The sequence below is a fragment of the Zootoca vivipara genome, chromosome 7 (assembly GCF_963506605.1).
Source record: "Zootoca vivipara chromosome 7, rZooViv1.1, whole genome shotgun sequence".
Taxonomy (NCBI): domain Eukaryota; kingdom Metazoa; phylum Chordata; class Lepidosauria; order Squamata; family Lacertidae; genus Zootoca; species Zootoca vivipara.
Genome location: NC_083282.1, coordinates 39,581,736 through 39,606,924, shown reverse-complemented (window position 1 = coordinate 39,606,924; position 25,189 = coordinate 39,581,736). Strand labels below are relative to the sequence as shown.

The 25,189-nt window shown below is 40.5% G+C and overlaps 1 protein-coding gene across 1 annotated transcript in view; it reads right to left on the bottom strand.

Moving 5' to 3' along the window:
* Positions 1-25,189, bottom strand: part of GLIS1 (GLIS family zinc finger 1) — a 197,087-nt gene that overhangs the window by 23,300 nt on the left and 148,598 nt on the right. The window contains exons 5-8 of the mRNA XM_060276899.1: positions 15,149-15,310; positions 9,496-9,606; positions 7,952-8,084; positions 94-244 (exon numbers count right to left, since the gene is read on the bottom strand). Coding sequence (XP_060132882.1) covers positions 94-244; positions 7,952-8,084; positions 9,496-9,606; positions 15,149-15,310 — 557 coding nt within the window. The remainder of the gene's footprint in view (positions 1-93; positions 245-7,951; positions 8,085-9,495; positions 9,607-15,148; positions 15,311-25,189) is intronic.

Below are 25,189 nucleotides of genomic sequence, written 5' to 3'. Positions count from 1 at the left end.
GAGACTGTATGCACACAACTGCATACATGCACCAACACACATACATCTGTCAAACATTGGACTGCATTAAAAACACATTCCTAGGCAACATACCCTTCTCTGGTGCCTTCTATGGGTGATGCATGATGGTGTGCACTGGTGAGGGTGGACTCAAGCATATGTTGTTTTGCAGTTACATCATGAGATGGTGGGAGGAGACCAGGTGATGGTCCATTGTGGTTAGTGCTGGAACCTGTGTACATGCCTAAGGAGGAAAGAGAAAAGTTGCCAGTGAAGAAGCTCAGCCCTGAAAAATGTAAACTTTTGTTTAACCTCTCCTTAGCGCAGATGTCTCAAAACAGATGTGACAGGCTAGGTCCCTGCCATGAATTGCTTTATCTAGAAACACGTGCACCACTGAATTGTCTTGTGACAATGGTCCCTCCAGGACTAGCTAATCAGTGCCAGGCAATGAACAGGAGCATGAAATAATCTTTTTACTATATTCATACTACTTTTCTTAAGTAGTACTAGTATTGGCATTCTCAGGTATAGGCTTTAAGATTTACATTCATAGGAGATATGTGAACATACCGAGCTGTAGAAACAAAGGGAAATGTAAATAAGCACACCTCACCCTGGAGCAGCTTTTCACATTTCTGAACAAACAAACAAGGAAGGAATGAAGCAAGCAAGCAAGCAAGCAAGCAAACAAACAAATGAAACAAATTCAAATGCCATATGGTTGTATAAACCATATAAACTACATTTTGTACAGCAGTAACAACAAAGGCAGAAACATGAGGGGAGAAACCAAACCTGTGAGAAAACCAGCATTCATTGTGGAGACAGGAATGTCTGCCATCTGAAAGTAGGATGAGGAAAGCTGGGCTCATGCCACAATGGGTTAAAAAAAAACCAATTCCTGTTTTTATGTATGTTTATATGTAGCCTGAGTCTCTTCCTGAGATGCATCCCTTCAGCTCTTGCCATTTCACATCAGACCATTTCTTAAGTAAGATGAGCTCTGAATTTTCCAGTCAGTTTCACACGGTCATGCGTATACTTAAAAAGACATGCTGAGAAACATGACTGTTTGATCTGAAAGTTAGGTGGGTGGAGAACAATAGGGAACAGACTAAGGTGTCTGTGCCCTGGCTTTTTCCTGGTGTTCACGCCATCTTTTTCTGCAAATGTATCCCCCACCAGCTTTACAAAAATGCCTCAGTGAGATAGAACCAATGGCTGTTCTCTTCCCCGCCCCCATCTGCATAATGATCCTTCCAGGTAGCAAAGAGAACAAATACTTTGTCCAAGTACAGTACTATATATTATATACATATACTCCTGTTAGGAAGGACAGGTGCAGTTTCAGTGATGTAGCATGTTACACTCCTGAGCATGAATAATTGAAAGGGGGGCTGGTGTGTTAGTAGAAAGAGATTCAGCAGGGAAGACTTCTCCCAGATCTCCACGTATCATACTTAAACCTCATGCCTGGCAAAGGCATGAGCAAAAGGGCTCTTATCCCACAGGTCTAAGCCAAGGATGAGCACCTCAAGCATGATACGTTGGCCAACAGAGCATGAGATGAAGCCGACCACATTTCTGGTGGAGAAGGAGAGCCCAGCATCTGGTTGGCTACAACAATCTGAGTTGATGGTGACCTTGAGTGTGAGGTTGATGCTTGTGTCTGCCACCAGTGCTGGTGGCTTGTTTAACTTCATGACCTCTTTTAGTCTGGCTTGATACTATCCACAATTTTACTTTCTCATTAACTTCAGTTATTTTTGAACATGCTGATGTAGGATTTGTATTTAAACTGAGTAAGCTAGCTGCACACATCCATGTTTTTACAAGAAGGGCTCCAAACCACAAGACCCACCTTGTGTTATGTGAAAGTCCCTCTGGGGAATATATGACAACCTATTACTAACAGTTGGGAAAATATTGTTCTATCACTTATTCTCTGCAGACAGTATCATTGATTCTACCTCAGCTTTCATTTATATATCTGTGTGGTTCCAGGGTGTTATAATTTCCTTTTGGCACAGTCTTTGGATGCTGAATTCATGTAAGTGACATTCAGATGACATTAAAAAAAGATGTAACACATAATAATAATAATAATAATAATAATAATAATAATAATTAATAATAATAATAATAAACCTTTATTGTCACTACAACACCTGTGTGCAGTGAAATTAAACGACCCCCCTCCCCCCTACATACACACACTCTGTGTGCTTGTCAGAAGTCAATTGCACCACTATTTTTTTCCCATTCAGCAGCCCAACAGCTTACGGATAAACACAGTTATTTAACCTGTTGGTGTGGCTGACTATACTTCTGTATCTCCTGCCTGAAGGTAGGAGATTAAAGAGGTGCTGGCTGGGGTGTGAGTTGTCCCTAAGAATTTTCCTCGCTCTCCTCTCCTGAGGCAGTGGTCTCCTGCGATGTCATCTAGCGAACTCAGGGGACAGCCCATGATATCATGCGCTGTATTCACCACCCTCTATAGGGACTTCCTGTCCGTGGCTGTCAAACCAGCATACCACACTGTAATACAGTATCATTGCTAGACTCCACAAAGGTGCTACTTTAATTATTTGACTGGAACTCAGATTGTATTAATAACTAATTTAATATGAGAGAAGAAGAAGAAAAATCCAACTGTTTCAATGTTTGGACAAAATAGGTCTCCTGGAAGAGAAATGGAAAGAGCTATTCCCTTTCAGGGGAACCTGTATTGTTCCAAAGTCCAAACATTTGGATATTTGTGACAGATGAAAGGTCTATCAGTATTCATGTGGAGAACACAAAATGAAATTACATAACTATTGATTTTAGGCAGCAGAAAGCTCTATTTGGATCTAGATTTAGCAACTTAATCACATGAACAGAATTACATTCTTCTAATTCAGGTTTTTCTTTCATGAACAGCCAGAGTTGGAGTCAAGACCTTAACATGGGGGTAGGGGGCTTTCCCTTTTCCTGCCACTGCTGTTTCAGTTCAGACCAGGGCTTCCATACATGCAATATGTATAATACTCAAGTGCAAAACAAGTGATTTAAAGTCACATTACATTTGGCTTTAAAACCATTTAAATCAATGGGCGTAAGCACAACTAATTCTGCACAAGTTGACAAATTTGACCTTTCCAGCATGAAATGCATTTTCAGGCTGCTCTTGGATGTCACAAAATTATCCTGACTAAGCATTAAGGGTTGGGATCCAGGCTTAGGTTAGACGCACTGAAATCAATAGGACTGAATAGGGATCTGAAGAAGTGTGCATGCACACGAAAGCTCATACCAATGATAAACTTAGTTGGTCTCTAAGGTGCTACTGGAAGGAATTGTTTTTATTTTTTGTTTCGACTATGTCAGACCAACACAGCTACCTACCTGTAACCAATAGGACTTCAGTTAGACTAACTTAAGCTTCATGTGTTTCAATGGCTCTGTTCTAAACATGACTAAGTCTAAACCCAGAAACACCATTCTGTGACAGAGCATTGATCTACCCCAAGAATTTGTGGCCAGTTGCCAGACAGATACCATTGGTTACCATTTTGTGTTAATCCCTAGCAACTGGCACATATACAGTACAGATCTAAAACCGGATGTTCAATAGGAGAACTCAGTTACTTCTTCCCAACTGGTCCTAGGCAGTTGTTCCATATTTTTGTTCAGCAATTGAGGGTGAAATGATTTGAGTAGTTCTTTTGCAACTGCATAGCATTTAACATTGAAACACGTACCAAGTTTGATATGGGTACCCACTGTAGGGAACTCCAGATTCCTGTAGTAGCATATACCTGTATAAGGAAGAGACATGAGTATAAGGAAGACACATGAGCCCTTTTCAGATATGAATTTGTACACTGAATAAGAGAATGGGGGTGGCATCACAGTGGCAGCTTCACCCCATATCTACATGCATTAAAATACCTTTTAAAAGCTCATATGCATGTGGGTAGAGCCCTCTACACATGGAGCTGCATACACAAGGCTCTGTTGAGACATTCTAATGAGTATGCATTGGATATGGAGTACAGACTACCACCTCCATGCTATTGCTCTGTGCAAATTCACATCTGAAAAGTGTTGGAGAATTTTCTCAAAAATGTATGTAACTCTAGTATGAGCTTGGGCTTTTTTTGCTCACATTCCATCACTGATTGATAACTAGTCTCCAAAGAGTAGACCAGGCATCCCCAAACTGCGGCCCTCCAGATGTTTTGGCCTACAACTGCCATGATTCCTAGCTAACAGGACCAGTGGTCGGGGAAGATGGGAATTGTAGTCCAAAACATCTGGAGGGCCAAAGTTTGGGGATGCCTGGAGTAGACATTTTAGGAGGTGTTGTCTGCTTGGAGAACATCACCATAGCCATAGAATAGGGTATGCATTGAAGTCAGTGAAGTGTCTGTTGGTTTGATGAGAAAATACTCTACCCTGCATCCTGCACAAATTCCTATTTGCACATCCTGGAAAGCTGTGCACTTTCATAAAAGCAAATGTCTCCCTGGATGGATCCTAAAGCATGAAACCATTGAGTTGTTTCAGTCCCTTAATGTACATTCAAGGGAGGAATGGTCACCAAGGTGCAATGTACTGCACATAAGCCCTATAAATGCTGTCTTCCTACTATGTACCTCAGCACGGAAGGGAGTACCTTGGGCTTCTTAACACATTAACCACTTCGGTTTATAAATACACGCCATCCATCAAAATCTAAATGGTTTAACCTTTAGCACTAACATCTGTTACTAAACTAGCATTGCAGACCATCTGGGATAAGGGCTTTTTGGGGTTTCTGCCAAGTAACTGCAGCAAAAAAAAGGTGCAGAAAATATAGAGCTAGAAGAAATGCCAAAAGAGAGTGAGCAAGAGAGTCTTCTGCATGCATGACACTACTTGACCTACAAATTCGTCCATCATCTGTCTCACAACAGAAGTCAGTATGGCTCAGAGAATTGTTGCACTTGGATCTGATATACCACAGGGCTAGGACATCTTGGTTTAGAGGGATCCCCAGTTTGACTCAGCAAAGATCTTATGTTCCTGAGCATTTTCATAAATAAATGATAGTAGATTGAGGTTTCAACGTTATGCTAAAGCACCACATTCATACTTTTTTAAAATGCAGAATTGCAATGCCCATGTATTGTGATTATTCTCTACTTCTAGCCCAAGCACAGGCAGGCTTGCTTTGAGGTTTGGCACAAGGGATAGGAGGCTTGAAGAATGATTCATATCTGTATGTTCGCTTTCATCCTTGACATATTTTAAATATGCTGCAGCCTTAGTTTAGGTGGAAAGGTTCTTGGTAATCCAAGTAATCCCAGTGGCACAGCACTCTGTACCTTAATGCTGTGGTTTCTTTGACAGAACAGCCCAGCATAAACAAGTATTTTCAAGCAGAATAAAGGGAAGCTTTATATGATGATTTTGATTTGCACGTTACTTTTTGAAGCATGTGTAGTCTACTATGCACACTACACAGGAATTTCAATGCCCAAACATTTTATTAAAGCTCCTACCAATGAAATTCTACCTCTGCTTGAGACCCACCTGTTGGTTCCAATTACTAACTTGGAAGAAGAACGTCTTTAGTGCTTTGTGCTCTATCTTATACATTTACTGGCAGTTTGGCATCCCACCCATAGTACCACTGGACCCACCTACAAGGCTATAACTCACTGTTTTTCATTTAGCTGAAGCGTTAACTTAACCCCTTATTCGTATCCTGAACCTAAAACTAAGCTTAAGCAACTTCACTTGCACCTTTCCATCCCCTGGTATCTCCACCTCTGCCTTTCTTACCTATTCACCTCTTTGACTCTTTATCTCTCGGACTCTTCCACACAGTAGGGTTCTTGGGGCAGGGATTTCTCTTGTTTGCTTATGACTCATTAAATATATAAATACTACTACAACAACCAATAATAGTCACAACAACTTGTGACAAGAAACTGTGCCTACGTGACATAAAAGAGTTTTTTTAAATAAAAAAATCAGGACTTAAATGATGTACCCCATTTAAATCAGCTTAAAAATAATATTGATTTTAAAAATATTGTAGGTAATGTTTAAAAAACATTGACCGGCTGATGTGCTTCAAAACAAAACTAATTATAACAGTGTTGCAGATGAGGTCCTAGATAAACAGCTTCTTTGAAATGAAGACTCTGGAAAATTTATTTTTCTATTTTGTTATCAACTTTAAACAAACAAACAAGGCATGTTTTTCTGCTGATGCAACTTACTGAGAGAGAAGGCCTAAACCACTACAAACAAAGAAACTATGGTTTCAGTTTTAGCACTATCAAAATTTATGACATAAATAATGAATAAGCCTGTTTCTTAAGCAAACAGTTTCAAATTGAAAGCTCCCTGCTCCACATCTCCAGGGAGCCTTTACCGGTACTTAAATAATGGCCAGTGTTGCACTAGGACTGGACTTCCAGGCCAAAAACCAGGACCAGCCACATGACAATCCAGAGAGCGGCAGATGATGGAGACATTGGCAACCAGACCCAGCATCAGCACCAGCCAGCATCAGCATCAGGATGAATTACTCTAGGAGAATCCACCAGGACTGATACTGGTCACTGTGGTACCCTCTCTTCTCTCTCTCTCTCTCTCTCTCTCTCTCTCTCTCTCTCTGTGTGTGTGTGTGTGTGTGTACATACATACACCCACCCACACATATACAGGGGGTGGTTGTCTAAGTATTCATATGGTTACAGATGTTGATTTTATTATTTTTTAGATTACCCTTTTTTACAACAAAATAGTGCTTATTCACAAATAAATATGTATGGCAGCAATGGCAGTAGACACAAACTTCATTTTATCATTGTAGTCATGATGGTGCCAGGATTTATTTCTATTATTATTACTGATTAGATTTTAATGCCGCTCTTCATCCGAACATCACAGGATGGTTCACAACAAAAAACAAAATGAGAACACAAAATACACAATAAAACAAGAACAAACAAACCAATAACCCCCGCTCCCCCAAAACACATTAAAAAGCCAATAGTGTTAATTACCCGAAGGCCTGGTAATTTTTATTATTCTTTAAAAAAATATTTATTATTATTTACGCAAGTTTAAAATGCAAAACTGCTAATGCTCAAAGTATTTCTTTTAATCAGGGTTGGCACACTGTTTTTGTGCTCTAACACATCAGGAATGTAGAACCAGTTGGAAAGTATAGTATGGTGCTTGGGGAGCGGGGAGAAGACAAATGTTAATTGTGTGCTTTGTAATTGCAGTGGATGTCCCATTAAATCCAGGATATAAAATTACACAGGTGCTTGACTGGCAATGGTAGAAAAATTGTCTGGTGCCCAATTCACATGGGTACCATAAACATGAACTGTCCATCAGACAAATTATGGATTGTTGGAAAAATATTCACGAACAACAAAAAATACACATCAGCTGTAAACACTCTTTGAGAAGACTCATTTCAAGCCAACTTCTAATTATCGGCATATTTTTCTTGCAACAATGCATGGTTATCAGCCAATGCATTTAGTCCCATCAGTGCTTTTCTCCCCTAGAAAAATAGGTGCCAGTAGTCAACTTGAAGTTGTTACAGTAAGTGTCACACTTTTTAACATCAAAAAGAGAGGTGCCAGTAATGCATACCCTTGAGTACCCCCTGGGGGGGGGGAAGCACTGGTTCTACTTTGAATGTATGGAAACTTTTTCAAAACCTCAGATTTCAGAATTGCATTTATTTGCTATGTCACATTCTCTCTCCATGAACTTTGGTGTATTATTTCAGCCTTACAACAACCTTGTGTGGCAAGGTGGACCAAGGGATAGTGCCTTTGCCTAAGCCTACCTGATAAGCTTTGTGGCTAGATGGGGATTTGAATCTTGGTTCTGTGGGCACCAGACTGGATAGCGCATGCCATAATGTATCTTTGAGAAATGTTCCTACCTGTTATTAGATCATGGTGGCCCATTGATCGCCCACACTTGCCATCCAAAATGTGTTGTGAAGAAGGGTGGAGTTGCTGCATGGCTAAGCACTCACTTAGTATGTCTTGTTCAGCATCAGAGCACGAGTGTAGCTAAACGGGAAGGATAAAACAAAGAGATTTTCATTTCAAAGTGCAGAATTAAAGTGCAGTTAATTGGATGCATATGCTTTTTTGCTTATAGCCTACATATATAAGGAAGAAACAAAATGCCATTGTTTCCAGGACTAGAGTAATTGAAGATATATTAGGTGCTTAGTGCTTCTAATTAGAAATAATTTGGGTTTTCTTGCACACAGAAATTAAGCATGCTGATCTTAAACCAGCAGCATCTTGTTTCTCAGAAACATAATGTACCCTTGTGCTCCTCACAATTTTATAGAGTAATTTGGCTGCATATTCCCCTCTAGTATCTTGGGTTCCTTCTCCTGAAAGGATTGCATCACTTTTGTAACTGCAGTGGTTGGAAGGGTATTTGATAGGGGAGGAAAAGTGTTTGCACTTATCAGATTAGAGCTGACAAAATGGCGGGCTGTTAGTAATGTGCAAGAGGTAGTGCTGATATGGCAGCTGTTTTCCATGTAAATGAATGCACTGGCTAAAGTGTCCGAAGCATGCTCTTTGTAAACCACAATGTTGATCATATTAAAAACAGCAGGAGAAGAGAATTAAGAAAGAAAAGCATTTCTAATTCTCATTCAAACATGCTGATGTTGCCAAGCTTTTGTCATAACACAAGGCTCAAATTACACAGAAACAGCCATCCTATGTTGTGACCATTAATAAATGGTTATTGTTTTGAAGTTTACAGTTCTGCATTCCGCCTTCCTTTGGGCTCAGTTATTCTAAACTAAAAGATCCAGGCAAATCAGTTTAGCCTTCTATCCTGCAGGCAGTTTGTTTGTTTTTTCACATACAAAGATTGAGAATTCTGGATCACAATCAGCAGCTGCAGCCAATAAAAGTTTAAACTACTACTAAATAACTACTTCATTTTGTTCTCTTAGAAGAATTTTTGAGCTCATTGATGTACCATTGCCTTAAAAAAGGCAGGAATTGAATGCACAGGGGGCAGGTTGTGGCATGTTGTGAAGCCACATGCAGAAGATTCCAGGTTCAATCCTGGAAAGATTTCTGCCTAAAAAACTTGAAAGTTGCAGCCAATGGGCAATGTTAAGCTGGGTGAACCAAACCCAGGTATAAAGCAGCTTCTCATGATCTCATGACCTCTCAGTTGCAGGTCCAAGAGCAGTGAAGCTGAGGACAGTGGGGTCAATGAATGATGAAGTAGCAGTAAACACATTAAAACTATTTTGGGAATAAACAGGTCTCAACTTTATTTATTACAGATGTCAGCAGATTTTGCTACAGGAATTGGTTTTATATCCTGACGCTGGTTGATTATTTGACAGGGTGAACTAAGAATTGCCTTATGACGTTCAATGAAACACTTCAGGTAAACATTCATTTGGAATTGTTCGCCTTTTTGGACTAATGGTCTTACCTTTTTACGCACCTGTTGTTCTTTGGCAGAATGAGCTTTCACGTGCTTTCGGAGGGAACTTGGATCAGTATAGCGCTTGGAGCACCCGGGAATCTGGCAGGCATATGGTTTCTGTAAGCATGTGGAGAGGAACGGGGAGGGGAAAAGATAACATGGAAGGATGTCTGTTTTGGAAACATTATCCTAAAGGTATGAACTGTTATGTTCAGAACATGAAATATTTAGGGATTGTTGGTGATGTGCAAACATGTTGTGAAGCCTCTAGTTGCTTTCCTCAGCTTGAAAATACTACTTGAGCAAGCATAACTGTGTATAACAGGCCTGGCAAAGAACCAGAGGTAGTACATCCAGATCTGCTGCAGCAATCGCTTTTATTCTGGACTTAGTCCAAATGCTCGAAGCACTTTACACATCTGGGCACTTAATGTTTTTGGATAAGGTGTACTAGATGAAACTGCAATGGAGAAAATTACATCAGGTCTTGAAAATGCCATGGGGCCTAACAACTAAATGATACTTTCTTTACATGCCCATCCTTTTTATTAATTTTAAGAGGCACTTTCTCTGTCCAGTGTCCACAACTACCGAAGAAATACAGTATTGCCAACATTCCCCTGCAAGTCTTTACAACCACACATCCTGCTGTGCCCCTGTGGACAACCCCTACATAGTACTTATGTGACAACACATCAGTCCAACAGCCCATCAGAAACACTGCACAATCCTAGGGGCACTGACATGGGCACAACCATTCTGAAGATTTATTTCAAATATCAGAGTAGCCTCATTTTCTAAGGAAGTTTGTGTTCCTCTGCACTATCCTGCATATATCCATGGCTTTTATTATCCACTTCATTTATTCTTTACTCTGCTGAAAGTTCTGGTATTATGATATCCCTTGCTCACTGCTGATCTCTGTGCATTTATCATCCTACAATCTAGCTGGCTGAGTTGACATATCAGAGGTATAATATGGCTAGACAATATGACATTAGGACAATCCAGTGCAATTCTATAATCTTTTAATTTGCAGGGGCAGTCAACACGGTGCCCTCCAGATGTTTTGAACTATGGTTCCCATCATCCCCAGCTAGCATGGCCAACAGATATCATGGGAGTTGTAGTTTAAAACACCTGGCAGGCACCAAATTGATTCCTCCTGCTCTACGACAAAGCTCTGTTCCTTCTTTTGGACAAAATTTAACAATTCTGGTTTACAACATTGGTAGTAAATCTTTCCAGCACTATAAAAGCAGTCATCTTAGCTCTTCTTTAAAAGGTAGATTCTAATCCAGTTTCCAGGACAGCCCTAGACCTAACCCTAACCTAATAATCTGTTATTCGATCAAACCAGCACATTCTAACAGGTCTTCGTAATTATTTACAGATTCTCCTTTCAGAGAAGATAAATGACAGATTGACCTGCATTCGGAATATCAAATCACTTCCACATGCATTCAATAAGAACTAAGCAGTCCATATAAATCCTTTTTCTTTGTAGGCGCCTCCAGAGGAATAAGTAGTCCTGCTCCTTGTACCAGCAGGAAATTTCCAAAGGAATAATAAGATCATTCACCAGCTCAAAGCTCCAAAGGCTAACCTGATACGTACCCAGAAACTTACATATGAAAGTCAATTTATTGAAAGTGCCTGGAACACACAGAAAACCGAAATTTGAGGAAGGATGATGGAAACCATTAAACAATTCCTTAGTGGAATTAACTGGGCAGAGTATTTTCCCAGCTATAGTAACACATTATTAAGGATGGGGGAAACTAGATCAGAAAAAGTCCATCCATACTAGTCCAAACCTTTTCAATCTCACTTTCACACAGGATTCAGTTACACAGCAGGCATATTAAAAGGGATCAGAGTTTGTTCCGCGAACTGCAGATCTTCTGTTTCATGCATTTGGAACATTAAACACCAGCATGCAAGACACATTCTAATTACTTAGATCTATGTTAAAAAGGCAAAAGACAAAACAAATCTAAAATAATTGATTAAATAATTAGGTGAAAATATATAAGAAAATGAATGCTGGCGTATGCAGGTTGTGAATGCAGCAAAAAAAATTGAAGGATGTCTAGAAAACTAAGCTACAGCACTAACAAAAGGTTAGTCAAAATTATTACTGTACCTTTTTGCTGATTATGAATATTTCAGAGAGTAAAGACAGATATGGGAGAAAAAGTAAAGAAAAAGAAGGAAGGAAAAAGAGAATAGAAAGTTAAAGGAGCTCTTTGCAATAACACCCATGTAACAAGATATAAGGAGACAGAGAGAGACTTGGTTCTGGTGTACCATGAAATCTACAAAATGATGTGCAACAACACCCATACAAAAAAACAAGGCGGCAGAGAGAGACTAGGTTCTGTATGTACCATGAACTCTACAAAATTATTTCTGTGAGTTAGTCTGCCCTTCCACCTCATTCCACTTACATTAACGTCAAGCCGTTACAACTTCAAAAAGGTGCATCCTATACAGCATATTAAATTTCAAAAGAGCCACATTTTAGAAGTAATTACAAATTCAAATCTCTAAAGCTGACTTTCAAATAAATAAAACATTGTTATTGTAAGTGTGCTTGGGTTTGGAAAATGTGACTGACTGGCTTGTTTGTTTTTGGAGGGCATAATGTACATTACACATTCCTTAATGCTGTACTGTCTGAAATGTGTAGCTGCTTTAAAAGTAAATATCAATTAACCGCCAGGTTTCTGCCCCATAAACACCCGGCCAAACGTTAAACCACATATTCACCTCTTTCAAAAAGACAAAGGAAGGACTCTTTCTGTTATTCTTTATGAGCTTTGGCCCAGGAGCTTAGGTGACCTAAGGAGTCTGCTTTGCTTTCATGGGTGGGTTGACACTAGTAAAGGCTAACATGATCTGGACAGTACTGTATAGTAAAATAGCTATTATCCAAACTGTAGTAACCTAGAAATCTCTAGAAATTCTAATTAATTGAATAGTTTGTGGTGATTTGCTGAAGTCAATATAACCCTATTTACATTGTATCTGTTTATCACTATCTAAGTCTCCACCTGCACTATGCATTTAAACAATACAGTGGTACCTCTACTTACGAATAACTCTACTTACGAATGTTTCTACTTATGAATGGAGCTCCGTCCGCCATCTTGGATGCAGTTTAGATAGGATTTTTTCTACTTACGAATTTTTAGGTAGGGTTGCTTCTACTTACAATTTTTTTCTCCCAAAGCATTCCTATGGGATTCGACTTACAATTTTTTTCGACTTACGAATGTGCGTTCGGAACGCATTAAGTTCGTAAGTAGAGGTACCACTATACATTAAACTCTGCAGCTCTGTGACAGGAATGGAGGCATCCTAGCAACTCTCAGCACCCTTATTGGGAGGAAGCCATGTTTGTTTAAAGCGGTATGATACCGCCTTAACGTATAGTGCAGGTGGGTCCCAAGTACTCTTGGAAGTACTGTGGGCTATCTGAACTAATGACGTTTTACTACAGCACTGAAAATGCTAAATGCTAGGACAGCAAAATCAAGCATTACACCACCTTACATAAAGGAGGCTGTAAGTGCCGTTGGGGTAGGGAGCTTAGTAATGACAATATATTGTCACAATACAAAGTAGCCTTTCCCAACCTGGTGCTCTCCAGATGTTTTAGACCAGTGTTTCTCAACCTTGGGTCCCCAGCTGTTTTGGGACTACAACTCCCATCATCCTTAGCTAGCAGAACCAGTGGCCAGGGATGATGGGAGTTGTAGTACAAAAACTGCTGGGGACCCAAGTTGAGAAACACTGTTTTAGACTAAAAATCTTATCTGCCCTGACTTTTGTTATGCTGGCTTGGTTGATCGGAGTTGGAGTCCAAAACATATGGTGCCAGGTTGAGGAGTGCTGACATGAAGTCTTAGGACTTTAAAAAAAAGTTAATTGCTTCTGAAGTCTGCTTCAGTTGGTATTGTGGAAGGGGTGGTCAAGAGTAACACCTAAAAGGCTGTCATTAGTGCCAAGTGCCTTTCAGTAATTACAGCCAGTGTGCCAGTTGTGACCTCTCTAGGATAAAGATAGTCTGCCCGTGGTTATCCATGCTCTGGTAGCCTCCAGTATGAATAACTGGAGCTGCCTTTGAAGATAGTTCAGAACTACCAGTATTTTGACCAGGGGAGTTTGTTCAGACCATTTCTGTCCAATCTTTTAAAAAAAACAACACAACTTTTTTCACTACCAGCCAACATGCTTCCAAATCCAGTTCAAAGTCATGCTGTTTACCAGATCTCAACAACCTGAAGGGTTGCTCACTCTTGTAGCAACCTGCCTGTCTTTAAGGTGATCTACATGGCTGATGTCAAGTTTGGTGAGGCCTTTGGCAGTGTAGAAGCAGACAGTGAAGCCTTCGCCCTTTAAGCGATGGAAGCTCTGACCTCCTTATCTTGAAGCCAGCACAAGTAGCAAAGAAGCTTGTTGAGCTGCTGGAGTCTGCCATTTTAATTTCCTCACAATACCTTTGGAACAACACTCTGTCAGGCCCTGAAGGACAGTGTGAGGGAATTAAAAGGGTGGTTTCCTTTTACATTACTGCTTTTCTATTGCTGCTAGCACCAGCCTACCTTAAGATGGGATAGGGGGTTGGTGGGCCCTTCAGAGGACTCAAGGTTCTGGCAAGTGCCTGATGATGCCGACCCCTTATGCCACGCCTTAAAGGGTAAAGGTAAAGGGGCCCCTGACCATCAGGTCCAGTCGTGCCCGACTCTGGGGTTTGGGCGCTCATCTCGCTCTATAGGCCGAGGGAGCCGGCGTTTGTCCGCAGACAGCTTCCGGGTCATGTGGCCAGCATGACAAAGCTGCTTCTGGCAAACGCCATTTACCTTCCCGCTGGAGCGGTCCCTATTTATCTACTTGCACTTTGATGTGCTTTCGAACTGCTAGGTGGGCAGGAGCTGGGACCGAGCAACGGGAGCTCACCCCGTTGCAGGGATTCAAACCACAGATCTTCTGATCAGCAAGCCCTAGACTCTGTGGTTTAACCCACAGCACCACCTGGGTCCCAAGCCTTATTATCTGCCAAATCCCTTCTAGACAGAAAGCTATTTTGGCAGTGTTGTCCCAGTTGTAGAAGGCCCTCCACAAGGAGACATGCAAAGCACCAACACTGTTGTTTTTAGGTGCAAGGCAAAACCTTAAAGAACAAAAATAATTCTAAGGCATTTTAAATATTTCTGCTGGCTCCTTTATCTGCTGTGTGCCAATGTTGCTCTCTGTGTTCCATTTTAATGATAAACTCGTATTTTTAATTATTGTAAAGTACCCTGAAGTCAGTTTTGATGAAGGGTGACAAAAATATATATTTTTATAAATAAAACAAAGCCCATGCAGAACCTTTTAATAGGCTAATAGTAATTCCCCCTTTTTCTTTCTAAAAACACATTGTAGCACACAGGAATAGACTGAGCGCATGCTGATAATGCCAACATTCTAGGTTCAATCCCCATATGGGACAGCTGCATATTCCTGCATTGCAGGGGGCTGGACTAAATGATCCTCAGGGTCCCTTCCAACTCTACAATTCTATGATTCTATGGCTGTGCTGGTTTCAGGAAAGGTCCTGTTATGAAGGATGCACTATATATAGCGTCATATAGAATAATGTGATGCTTACAGTATCCAGGTGTGTTCGCTGATGCTTAGCCCGGTCGCTAGAGTTGCTGAAAGCTTTCTGGCAGCCAGGATGCTGACAAAGATAAGGCTTCTCACCCGTGTGACTCCGCAGGTGAATCTTAAGGTTTTCAAGTCGAGAAAATGCTTTGTTGCACCCTTCAAACTGCAATAAAGCCATAAAAAACTCTGTAAAGCTTTATTAAATAAACCATATCCTGCTATAATGAGTGCAGTGTTTGAAAAAACAATCCAAACTGGACATGCAACAAATCAACCACAATTCGGAACATCTGCTGAAGTTTATGGATGAAACAGATTTCGCTCCGCTGTCTTAATCCATCATTATGCATGGCATAGGGGTCGGTAATACTGTACTCTTCTATGTACACAGTGTTAAGGCTTCTAGAGACTGTTTAAGTAAAGGAGCTTAAACAATAAGAAAGAACAAGTTTTCAGCGGCGTAGGAAGAGTTCTCTTCAATGTTATGAACAGCATGAAGTATTGGAACAAGAGCTACTGTGAGGATCAGATCATTGGCTGCCACCAACAAAACAGAGAAATTACTTTTCAATAGGAAAACTGACTGTCTCAGTCTGGTTTTGGTGTAGAATGTACCCAGAGAAAGCTATACAAATAAAATGCTTGGTGGAAAGTATTCAGCATAAAACCATTTGCAAGGCTTTTAAAAATAATAATAAATGATTTCATTTCAAACTTCGCTTTTTTAGTAAACAGTAGTTGCACAATAATCACTTGAGTTAACAATAATACCCCACAATGTAATGTACATAAATCTACAACATCAGTGTGTGGGTGTAACTGACCTCCAGTTTTCTAAACACCAATAAAAAAACACATAGGCACAACAGTAAAATTAAAGTGCATTGTGAGTTATGTGTAACAACAACAACAACAACAACAACAACAACAACAAAATACACAGACCCTGCAATTATAGCACCTGCTCTTTGAGTGGCAGATGCACAATCACACTTCACAACTGCATGTATAGGACAAAATTGTTATATGAAGCTCATCACCTCTGTGATTTCCTGTCATTGTGTCACCCACAGTGATGCTTTTCATGGTATGAGCAGTGATAGACCCTAACCAGTTCTGAAGCTTCTTGATGTCTTTGGCTATGAAGAAAGGCTACTGCCCTTCCTTTGGCATGTAACTTACAAGTGAATTTGTGGAAAAAGAAGTCTGGAGGAATTTGTGGTAGTGGTGTTTGTTTTCATTGAGCCAACTAGACGTTTAGTTTTCTTAGATAATCCACTGGCTAGTGGCACACTGGTGAAAAATCATATTTTATTACATTCTGTCCAGAACGCTGTACATATGTTGTGATTGTTATTAGCTTCTTAACTGCTGGTTGGCATAGGTTTTAAGTTGCTGGAGCTGGCTGGTTACAAAGATGCCTGAGGACAACCTCAACAACCCATTTTCCAAAGATCTTTCTGTGAACGGAGAAAAGTGGGTGTTCCAAGGGGAAAAACCTGCCAGCAGAAGGACAACAAGGATGGAGCCAGTCTAGCTTCTCTAGGAATGGAGTTCCAAATTCTCAGAGCATCCATTGAAAAGCCCCTCCCTGAGTGTGCCTGTGAGGGTGGTGGGATTATAAGGGCTTTAAATCGTACTTTTTAATTGTTCTCATTGTTTTAACTGCTCTCATTTATTGTGATCATATATTTTTAGCTACCTTGTGAATCTATATGATTTAAGAGATGCAATATTCATACATACAAACAAACAGTAAATAAATAAATAGCATCATCAACATCCTATCCCATGTTGCATTCCATCAGAAAATATGCCCACAGCAAGGGAAACCAAAGTAGTCCTCTTAGCTTCATCAAGCAGAATATAAGCACCCCAACATCTAATTTTTCTTGAGCAGATGTGCCTACACTTCTCTTAAGACTGGGTAGTAAATCCCCTGTTCAGGAAGCCTCGTCCACATGAAGTGATCCTCAAATTGGAGATAAAATTACATAGAATAGAACCTCAATATATACCATAGGGGAATGGTAGGTAACAAGACCTTTACATTTTTGCTGCCCTTTGCTGTTACTTGTTATTTGGTCTGTGCGACAGACTTAGCTTTATGCATAAATGCACAGTGAAATGTTATGTGCATTGACGGGCAACTTTCTTCTCAAGAGTAGTCACCTTAAAACTGAAGAAATAAGTGACCTGTGACTCAGAAATTTTATTTGGCTGCTAGGGAATTCCCCCTTGGAATATTTGATGTCTTTCTAGGTGCCAATGAAGCTTGGAAGATTTTGGTCATTCCAGATAAAAAGTAAATAAATAAATGCTAAAGGTCTAGAAACTAGAGCACATATTTTAGCAAACAACTTCAAAAAAGAAAAATGCAACCTGAGATCTAAGTTTTGTTAAGTTTACTGTCCAAGAACTATGCAGCTATCCATATAATTAATTAGCAAACATGACATTTTCTAAGTCCATTTGGGAACGACAGAACTCTGAAAACACACAACTCCCGTCTATAGCCCTCTCATTTTTACTCTGTTACACTAAGCCTTCTCCTTTCTTCTTTCTAAACACCCTCACAAATTTAGCATTTTTACGGTGTCTACATGTCTACTTAGCTCTATTGCTTTCAATGGGACTTCTGTGAAAGTGCTTATAGCATTGCAGCCTTAATTCTGTTTTCTGTTGCTGCCACCTTCTCTTCAGTTTTACAAAACTGAGGAGTTAGTTGTACTTTCAGTGATAGTATCAGGGTTCCAGACTGGAACCGGGTTTTTTTGGGTAATCTCTGAGATTTATTTCAGTCTCTAAAAATGTGGCAGCTGCTATTAAAATTAAGCATTCGGACAAGCTACGTAGTTTCTTTTAAAGTGCTATAAAAATGCCCAACAAGCTTCTGTTGGTGGTTTTCTAATGCAGTATGTACTACCACAGAGAGAGAGCAATTTGAATGTATTAGGCATGCCAGTGTTTGTATATAATGAGCTGTCTAATCTCCAGACCATTGCCCAGGCGCTAGACCTGTACAGAACATAGGTTTTTGGCTATTAAGCCGTAGTAGAGGTTACTGGTTTGGGTGGGAGAGTTGAGGAACGAACGTGCATCTCAAAAAATCTCCCCCAGAGGCTGATTGGCTGTGTTCTTTTGCCCTTCTGGAAAATACATTGGGTAGCAATACAATAAAACAAATATAAAAAATGCACAGACTCTTATTGTTTCTAAGCAGCTAATGGCAGAGGGATTAAAACTGTATGAATACATATAATTTTTTTTAAAGTGTGGAATTACCGGTATCTCTAGCTGTCACAATGCTTGAAAGCAATTTTATGTTCTTTGTAAGTAAACCTCTAGGCAAAAAGTTATGACTTCTTGTTTCAAATTTGGTAGGGCCAGAAGATAAAAGTGTTTTGTGGGCCACATCTGGCTCAAGGATTACCAGTTGGCAATCTCTGGGCTAGATTATCCACTTTGTTGTTTCCAGCTCTAAGATTTGATGACAGCCATTTTGCTGCTGCTTCCTTTAGGGTAACTAATTATGCAGTGCACGGGCATCATTTTTCCCTAGCTGCTGAACATGTTGCTGGCTCTGGCACAATTCCATTGAAAACAATGCAGCAACACACCAGAGGATCAGAGGAAAGCCATGAAATACAGATGTTGCAGAGAAGCCCTTCTGACGTAGGTGTTCCAACCCCAAGATCCATGCAGCCTGTTCTGGATTTTCTGCCTTTGGCACATGCAGTAGGAACATTTCCAGGACTTTCTGGGCAATCATTTGGAATCAAAATGAAAGATAAGTTTTTAAGGACTGCAGTTCTTGAACTTAATTCTACATTCTGCATAGTGTAGGTAATTCCTTCTCTCCCCACCCCATTCTTTTTATTCCATTTTGAACGGTACATTTTCAGTGTAGGCCATTTCTTTCTTTTAAAAAATATTTAGAATTTATAAACCACTTAAATTAAAAAATATATCTAAAAAATGTATGTACCAGTAAAACAATTTAAAATAATTTTTAAATATACAAATGAAATCACTAGAAACAAGTATGCATAACTTGTTTACCTCCAGGTAGGCTTGCCAAAACCAAAATGTTTTTTTAGCAGGTATCTGGAACAGCACAACAACGATGGCTGCCTAATGTTAATAAGGAGGGGCAGTTTCAGACCATTGGTGCAGCTACACTGAAAGCTCAGCTCCTTGCAGTTATGGAGTGAACATTGTATAGTACTTGCAAGAGTGCAAGTTCCACAGATCAAAGTAGTCAAGCAGAGAGCAAGGCAATCTCTCAAGGAAACTGCTCCCAAGGTGTTAAGGGCTTTATATGCTAATAGTAAGACCTTGGACTTGGCCCAGCAGCAAATGAGCACCCAGTACGCACAGATCTTTGAGTAGAGGTGTACTATGCTGGTAGGATCTCACTCTTGTCAGGAATCATGTTGCAGCATTCTGCACTAAGTGCAGCTTCTTGAACAACTGCAAGAGACGCTTCACAGAGAGTGCACTTCAATAATCCCATATTGAAGTTACCAGTGCCTGAACTACAGCTATCCTGGTCTGCGAATGGATGCAGCTATTACATCAGTTGAAGCTACTGGAAGGCAGTCATAGCACAAAGGTCGCATGGGCCTCTGGATCCAGAAGGGCCCCCAGATTGTGTGTCTACTCTTTCAGAAGGAGTGAAATCCCACTCTGGCTATTTCTTGCACACAAGAATTGCTTACCCACAGAGCCTCATCTAGACGGGATTCAAACTCAATTTATTTATTTTATTTATTTCTTAAAACATTTTACACCACTTGACTGTAAAAACACACAAACACTAAAAGTGATTTACAAAGAGAATAAAACAATAAAATTATCAGTAAAAATAATACTGCCCTCATCCAGACCACCACTGCAACCATTATGGAACCTGCACAGCCTCTTCTAATCACTTATTATGGAGAATTAACAACGAGCATAATTCCCAACACTCCCATAACTCCCAACACTGGACCCATCCCATGGAATTGCTCTAGGAGTATACTATGGTCAATAGTATCAACAGACATAGACAGGTCAAGAAGAAGGAACAAGATCACACTCCCTTTGTCCTGTTCTGAATAAAGGTCACCCATCAGGATGACCAGTGCTGATTTATACACATGACCAGGTCTAAACCCAAACTGGAAGGAGTCTAGGTAATCAGTATCATTCTAAATAAACAGTATTATTCAATAATGCTTGCAGATGTCCTGCCATGACCCTCTACTCTACCTTCCCAAAGCAGAATTAAATTTTGAACTATATGGCTGGGGAAGCCCAGCCAGGTGGGTGGGGTATAAATAATAAATTGTTGTTGTTGTTGTTGTTGTTTGTTGTTGTTCAGGGCCGGCTCTAGGTATAGTCCCGGTGGTGTGGGGCGCTGGGCCGGCAGGTGGGGGCGCCGGAGCGATCTTTGCGCCTCAGCGCCAGGGTGCCCGACCTGCTCGAGACTGCCCTGTTGTTGTTGTTATATATTTGGAGTATAGGTAATTTCGACAGGCCACAGACACTAAGATTGGGGGGAGGAGATCTAAATCAAGTTTGAGGTGGGATATTGAATAGAAAGTTTTGCTTTCCTAAATAGCAGCAGCAGCAACTGGAGGAGGCAGGAGGGGATGAAATGCAATCCTCTTTATTACATTTTGTTTACAGTCTTTTCCCTAATCAGTCTTAAGCTGTTGTTTCAGTGCCATTTGTTTTGATTAACTCATTCTTTCTTAGAAATAATGTCATCATATCATCAGTCAGTCAGACTTAGTTGATATCAACTAAAGGCAAACAAAGTCAGCTCAGGGTAAGGGCAGTGCTTCCTGAATCATACTGCTCTCTCTGTGAGCCTATCATGAAGGTTTAACTATGTGATGATGTCATTGAGGGCAAACATAACGATTTCAGAGTGTGGGCAAATGTTTCCAGCCTTTACCTAGAATGCAAGGTGCTCTTAAAACCTTTGGTGAAAATGTCATCCTATTTTCAGTGCAGCCCTACTTAAAACCATTCACAGAATCTAAAATAGTGCTGAAATCTCGGTATTTTTAGCTCCTTTCAAATTATTTATCATGGAAATTATTGGTCATTTTCATACATTATATGATATGTCTACAAGGAGTTAATATATAGTTTCTAAAGAGCAGTAGGAATATAAGAACCACTCGGTCAACTTAGAAGGCTTCTAGCCATATCTCCCAGACATCTGGTATTAATCTGTCATTCTTTCATCTCACTCCCTTACACATTTTTCTCAAGATTGACACCTGGGATAATAGTAACAATCTTTTGCGTCTGCAAAAAGCAGCTGTAAATGGAGTTATTCTTTTTTAAAAAAAATCTAAACTTGAATAAACATATTTTCACTTCTATGGCATAATGTACACATATTTAGGAATGGCCACACTTCACAAATACATTGCATGGCATTGCATGCAATAACACTGAATACAATGCCAACCTAGCTTTTAATACTTTAGCTTTATATCCCAAAAAACTGTATACAAAATTTCTGCTCCTCCTAGGGTACAATTCCACATGTTAACTTTTTGCAGATGAAAAAAATCACTTGCATGTTATAATATATATGAAAACATGACAACATGCAGCATAGACCAAGGCTCACCAAGCCACTTACAGTAATCTGGCAGTAACCTGGCAAGGGCAATCTCTTCTGCAGTCATCAAGGAGCTTGGCATTCTCCCTCTGCCAGGGCACCATTGGTCTTGGAAGTCTTGGAAGTCAGACCTCTTAACAATGATGTTGTACCAGAAAATGGGGAGAAATTACCCCATGAGGACATAAGCAATTTGAATCTCCACTGCAGTGCTGGGCTGAGTCGAAAGGGGGAGCACTCAATGTGGAGTACTGAGATTGCTTAGCACTTTAGCAGGAGGAAGGTCTGCACTGAGACCAGACCCTTTTGATTCCTCCTTCGCCCATTCTCAAGGAGCCTTTTGTCTGTGTGCTCTGAGTATGTGTGTGCAGGAATGCATGTGATGTATATATGGTGCTCTGATATGTGTAGCCATGCCCACCGTGATTAAACCCCTGGGTGGCTTGAGTGGGTGATAATTTGGCTCTGGGGCCAAAACAGGTCAGCCACCCTAGACTATGGTATATGAAAATTGAATACCTGTGAAACTGGTGATCCATTTCCATAGTGGGCTGGGGTTTTCATGCCAAATTCAAACTATCAATTCACAGGCTAAATTGACCCCTGTATACCAGAGCTCTTAAATCTGAAAAATATAACTTGTAAAACATACTTCAACAAAATAGCTTCCTTCCCCCCTTCCAGCTCCAAGGATCTTCTGGTGGTTCCCTCATTGTGAGAAGTGAAGTTACAGGGAACCAGACAGAGGGCCTTCTTGATAGTGGCACCCGCCCTGTGGAATGCCCTCCCATCAGATGTCAAAGAGATAAATAGGTCATCAAATAGGTCCTCTACTCATTAGCAGAAATAGTATGAAATATATTTTGTGGGATATAGGTTTTAAAGCAGAGGTTGGATTGCTATGTGCCATGTATGATCATTGAGATTCCTGCATTGCGGGGGGGGGGGGTTGGACTAGAAGAAGAAGGAGAGTTTGGATTTGATATCCCGCCTTATCACTACCTGAAGGAGTCTCAAAGCGGCTAACTTTCTCCTTTCCCTTCCTCTCCCACAACAAACACTATGTGAGGTGAGTGGGGCTGAGAGACTTCAGAGAAGTGTGACTAGCCCAAGGTCACCCAGCAGCTGCATGTGGAGGAGCGGAGACGTGAACCCGGTTCACCAGATTATGAGTCTTCTGCTCTTAACCACTACACCACACTGGCTCTTGGGGTTCCCTTCCAACTCTACAATTCTATGACAACATGCCTCTTTAAAAAACTTAAAATGCCATGCAAATTCCTAAGAAATCCTATTACTAGAAGCAAAATTATACCAAAATGGTTCTAAGGACATAACATTATGCCTGCCACAATCATCTGTATATGATACATCATCATTGCTCAAATGCATTTTTTTTTTTTGCTTCCATACCACATCATAAATGCATGTTGTGGGAATGAGAGCGTAAGCCAATATATTATCAAACGTTGACTGCTTTCCTAAGGATACTTAATCAGAGTCATTACTAGAATAGCTGTCAGTTGTTGGGAATGGGAAGAAACCAACTAGAAACCAAACAGCTTGGGCCATAAGGTGGAGCAATAACTGACATTTTCATCGGAAATGAGTTATGACTGTAAGAGAGAAGGCTTCACAGTGGCGGTGCTGTAAATAGAGTCAGCCATTAGAGAAAGCTCATTAATACACACCTCTGCTTTCGGCTGCAAGATCAGTTAAACAAGCTACCTTTTATTTATAGACCTACAAGGGAAACACCAGGTCATATTGGCTGTTGACATCTCAGACAGCCTACAGATGGAAAACCTGAAATGTTTCATTCCCAAAACATTTATGGCTATCAATAGGAAGTCTTCTGTCTGCTCAAAATATCTAAGCTGTTTCTGAGCACTATGAAATGTTTCTTCTTCTTCCAAAGCAATTGCAAAACTTCCAATACACAATAAATATTAAAGGGCTATGGTTTGCACACATTCTACTCATACATACAGGAAAATGTGTGCATGAATAGTATTCAAAAGATTTTTAAATGTATATACACCACTTATTTGAATGCCAGAATCTCTTTTTAAAAAGGATATGAGCCCCCCACCCCAAGTCTGCAAACATAATATGTATGTATGTTAATAAAATTCCACAGGACTCAACAGGCAGCTCATGTGGCTCAGATGTTTGCAAGACTATGTTGAAAGTCTGGAACAAAATACAAGTATGGCTTAGAAACCCTCTATATCATCTAAGCCTTTGGATACATTTGTAAACTGCAAATAACAGAACAGCTTATTAATGACTATCCAGTCTCCTGTAGACTTTTAATTCTTGTAATAAAACAACACAACATATGTTTGTTTGCTTGATATTACTAATTTCAACTAGAGGCACCCAAATCCCCTTTTCTCCTATTTAGCCATGGCAACAAAATGGTGAAAAAAGCAAGATCCAACACCCAGTAACTGAGGCAAAAGAATCAAGTGCTGGTCCATATCTGGCCCCTCACTCCAGCTGGATGAGTCCAGGTGGCTTCAAACAAGGGTTACTATAGAACTAAGAAATCTGCCCTACAGAGTTCTGTGGATTTGAGGTGCCCATTATGCATAGCTGCCAAGTTATCCCTTTTTTTAAGGGATTTTTCCTTATGCTGAATAGGCTTCCTCGTGAGAAAAGGGAAAACTTGGCAGCTATGCCATTATGACTCAAGCCAGTGCATTCAAGTTACAAAAAAGGAGATTCCTACTAAACATCAGGAAGAACTTTCTGACACTAAGAGCTGTTCAACAGTGGAACAGAGTCCCACGGGAAGTGGTGGACTTTCCTTCCTTGGAGATTTTTAAGCAGAGGTTGAATGGTCACTTGTCATGTATGATCTAGTTGAGATTCCTGCATTGCAGGGGTTGGACTAGATGAGCCTTGGGGTCCCTTCCAAGTCTACAATTCTATGATTCTAGAGCAATGCATAGAAGAAGTGGACCATTTGGATCCCTTCCAGTTGGGATTCAGGCCTCATCATGGGACTGAAACTGCCTTGGTCACACTGCCTTGGGAGTCATTTTGGACTCACAGCTGTCCATGGAGGCGCAGGTCAATTCTGTGTCCACGGCAGCTGTTTATCAGCTCCATCTGGTACGCAAGCTGAGACCCTACCTGCCCGCAGACTGTCTCACCAGAGTGGTGAGCTGCATGCTCTAGTTATCTCTCGCTTGGACTACTGCAATGCGCTCTGTGTGGGGCTACCTTTGAAGGTGACCCGGAAACTATAACTAATTCAGCTAGACTGGTGACTGGGAGCAGCCGCCGAGACCACATAACACCGGTCCTGAAAGACCTACATTGGCTCCCAGTACGTTTCCGAGCACAATTCAAAGTGTTGGTGCTGACCTTTAAAGCCCTAAACGGCCTTGGTCCAGTATACCTGAA